Genomic DNA, 3,827 nt, shown 5'->3' with positions numbered 1-3,827 from the left:
AATTTATTCAGTTTAGCCACTAATGTCACAAAGTTATCTAACAAGTTCGATTTACGTTCTAATTTAATATTTATCACCATCGAAGCATATTAACTATCATTTTCTTCAAATTAAGCTCAAAATCAACGATTTCTCTCTAATGAAAACTTGGTAAAAACTTAACAATTGAACAAATTGATACATAGGCTAGCTAATTTAAGCTTCCATGATAAAAAAATCTATAAAAATCAAATAAAAATGACTTGAGGACCTTACTTGATTAATGGCTGAATGTTTGAAGGTATTCTTCTTTCTTTTTCTTCAATGGAGGATGATAAGGAAGATGAGAAAAAGGGTAATGTTTTCATCTTCCACTAGGTGATATTAATACTTTGATTAAGGATTGATTAATTTAATTAATTATGATTACATCATTAATTAAACTTATTTTTAATATTTAATTATAATTAACTAAAATTAATGGCTAACATCATGACAGTCCACTATCTACCACTTAAAATTAGTTAATTAATTATTCTAGTTCTTTAGATAATTGTTATCTCGGTCCTCAAATTTTTCTAACTCAAAACTCATTAGCGATTGGAATTCTACAATTTAGTCCCTAAGGGGGCGTTTGGTTGGGGGAATAGGCATGCATTCCCCCTATTCTGCGGGCCCACCACCGAACGGGCGTTTGGTTACCCGTGTTGCTATTACGGCCCGATTCAATTATGGGGCTATTACCTCCATTGGCTGTAATAGCCATTCCGCTTGTGATTCGGCGATTAGGGATTCCACCCTTGTTTCCTATTTTCTATTCCAATCGCTGCCCTCATTAAGCTTCGTTCCATTCGTTCCATCGATTCTCCCACGTTTCCCTTCCAGAGGTAATTTCCCTTTCCCTTCCATCGATTTTTGTTTCTTTTTTTATCTGTGATTCATTTATTCTCGTTCGTTTGTTAAAATTGATTTTTGTTCGCTTCTTCTTCTCGTTCGTTTCCTTTTGCTGAAATTTGCGATATTGATTCTTTTCTTATGATTCCCATTAGGCTTTGATTTTACTGTTTGTATTGCATGTTTGATTTCCTTGTTAACCCCTTGGCTAATAAAAAAAGATCAGATTTCTTTGTAAAATGGGCCATACGTATCATTTCAATTCTCTTCATTTTTCAGGTACACTTCTACTACCGATGGTAGTCGTATTGGTTTATATGCAACCTAGGCTACAAGTTTTCACTTCTTTATGCAAAACTTCCTTGAAAGCCGTTGTTGGTTTTTGAAAAGACCATGGAAGGTCTGCTATTAACTATGTTCTATACAGTAGGTTTTTGTTTAAATACCTGGAAATTGCTTTGACTCTCGTTTTTCTTGAAATATCCGTGTTTGACACATTCACATATGAGTATGAGTATACTGGTGGCTATTCTGAGGGAAGTCGAACTGTTAAACTTTTCTGGGAGGTATTAGCATAATGGAAGTTTAATTGATTTTTCTCATGTTTGACTTAGTTCCTCAAATGTTTTAATCATGTAAACTACTGCATGAATACAGTTCTGTTTTAAATTTCATTTAGGTTATGAATGATTTTGAGCCCAAAGAACGTTGTATGCTGCTAAAATTTATGACCAGCTGTTCGCGAGCTCCTTTATTGGGGTTCAAATACTTGCAGTCAGCTTTCACAATTCATAAGGTACACTGTTATATCTGTTAAAAGTTTTCCCAATTTCTACTTTAAAAAAACAAAAGGAAGAAATTTCCCAAGATTTAAAAGAAAAATCTATTGTAAAGGGCAGGGGTGAACGATAATTGCAAATGGAGAAAGGGTACACGACTATCCTAAAATCTCATCTACAACTGAAACTAAGTCAGGAATCTTCTTGGCCTTATATAGGTTGCAAGTGATGCTCCTCTTTGGGCTGCAATTGGAGGTTCAGATGTGGAGCGACTTCCATCAGCTTCTACATGCTATAACACTCTCAAGGTACAATAATGGGGGATGGATGCTCTCCAGTTTAATAATTACTATGTTTAAAGGCTCCATAACAACATCAAACTTCAATACAAGTGATTTTTTATTGTCTCGTATCTGTGTTTTCTTGCTCTATTGGATGGTTACAGCTTCCAACATACAAACGGTCAACTACTCTGAAAGCAAAGCTTCGTTATGCAATTAATTCTAATGTTGGATTTGAACTTTCTTAAGGACCTGAGATTTTTAACTGGCGCAGGTGAACTTCCTTATTATCTAAATTCATTTCTATCTGCCATAAGGATTTTAAGATATTAAAAATTTTATGTATGTCCGTGCTAAAGATCAAGTGTCTTTCAAGTTTTAATTGACATATAGTTTATTTATGGTTTACCATTATCACTAGGCTTTGTAACCATGTCTAAGAGAGGCTAGTATATGTCGAAGACCACAAGTTTGAGACCAGGCAATCTGTCATGTAGGCTTAGTGACGTGCTGTTCAGTTTATTGCTGAAAGTAATGGCATCTTGGTTTAACCTTGCAGCACACTGATTACTTCCAGCACCAAATAGGGTGATGGCTGCAGGTAAACAACCTGTTGGTGGTAAGGTTGTTACTCCAATCCTCCTTACTCCCAGTCCATTCAGATTCTGTTTCAATCATAAAACAGTTGTGTGCTTTAAAAAAACCAGTATGTAAAATCATGTTAAAAGTTCGGTTCATTTCAATGAAATTGTAATAAATATACTAAGACTGCTGAGTTTTTATTGATAGCATTGATTTATTTGAACCATGATTTTTGTTTATGCAGGCAACCACCGTATTCTGGGGACCAGAGCCCTTGGCTGCACCAGTCGAGGCAGAGAACACTGATGCCAGGCCGTGCTGAATTTGTAAGTCGGTCACCAAGAGTGGATTCTAAACAGAAGATGTGGAATAGTCCGATGACTGCCCCAGCATGGACTAACTCTCTTGTGAAAGGTTATTATGCTAAGCTTGGTGAAGGTGTTATAGATCATCAAGATTACTATTCAACCTTTCACAAGACAAACCTCCAGAAGAAATTCATGGAGCAAGAATGGAAAGATTTCAGTCAGAAATCTACCCGGAAAGCCATGGTGGAAGTGGCAGCTTCTCCGGAATTCACAGATTGGATGATTGAGCATGCTAACAGGATAAAACTCCTTCCACGTGATGATAGTTCAGATGAATCAGTGGGAAGTAAATCAAGTTCAGACAATGAAGATAAAGAAAGCCACTGCTGGTTCAGATTATTTTAACTTGTAGGAACTAGGTAGAAAATCGGAATTGTTCATGAAGTATGCGTGTTTGACGTAGGGACGGATGCATGATCCAGGAAAATTTAGAAAAATTGAACATTGTCATGCCAGTAATATATTATCTGATACTTCCATACCTTGCTTGCCGGATAACATAGGTATTTGACCTCTTTCATGTGTCTTAGGAAATTTAGTCCCTGATTTAGGATTGATTTACTATTAACATTTTCTTTTTGACTAGTAAATAGCTTGCCTCATGTTAATTTTCTGAAATGAAATTCTATCCATTTGATGTCGGTGAAAAAAACTTGCGTGAGTCGAAAATAATTCTGCAGATGATGCTGTAAGAAATAAGGGTATTTGTTTCATTTTATTAACTAGCTTTAACCTGTAGAAGGGACTTCTTAAGTATATTTTCATAACTTCAAATTAGAAAACTCATTATAATTATAAAAATTAACTGAGTTAATGTTGTATCAATTTATTTACGGATTTGGCAATAAAAAACTGGAAAAGTTGCCGTAAAAAAATATGTTGGTCCTTTTTGTTAGTTTTAAATTATTTACACATTGTGTAAATTTAATTTTAATATTAAAAAT

The 3,827-nt window shown here is 34.9% G+C and overlaps 1 protein-coding gene across 12 annotated transcripts; it reads left to right on the top strand.

Moving 5' to 3' along the window:
• Positions 1-703: 703 nt before the first annotated feature.
• LOC105774312 (E3 ubiquitin-protein ligase UPL7) lies at positions 704-3,364 on the top strand. 12 transcript variants are annotated; one of them, XR_008197023.1, is made up of 7 exons: positions 704-866; positions 1,153-1,439; positions 1,553-1,669; positions 1,871-1,960; positions 2,098-2,207; positions 2,355-2,557; positions 2,760-3,364. XR_008197023.1 is itself a non-coding variant. In XM_052632839.1 (6 exons), the coding sequence occupies exons 2-5, from the start codon at positions 1,223-1,225 to the stop codon at positions 2,179-2,181; spliced, it is 342 nt and encodes a 113-aa protein (XP_052488799.1). In that variant the 5' UTR covers positions 704-866; positions 1,153-1,222; the 3' UTR covers positions 2,182-2,207; positions 2,760-3,364. The 12 variants fall into 12 exon arrangements, 1 of the variants encoding a protein (XP_052488799.1); XR_008197030.1 differs by having other exon boundaries at positions 1,153-1,669; positions 2,493-2,534; XR_008197028.1 differs by having other exon boundaries at positions 1,153-1,669; positions 2,493-2,552.
• The last annotated feature ends 463 nt before the right edge of the window (positions 3,365-3,827 follow it).

The sequence above is a fragment of the Gossypium raimondii genome, chromosome 6, assembly GCF_025698545.1.
Source record: "Gossypium raimondii isolate GPD5lz chromosome 6, ASM2569854v1, whole genome shotgun sequence".
NCBI lineage: Eukaryota > Viridiplantae > Streptophyta > Magnoliopsida > Malvales > Malvaceae > Gossypium > Gossypium raimondii.
This window is presented reverse-complemented; position numbering and strand designations above follow the sequence as displayed.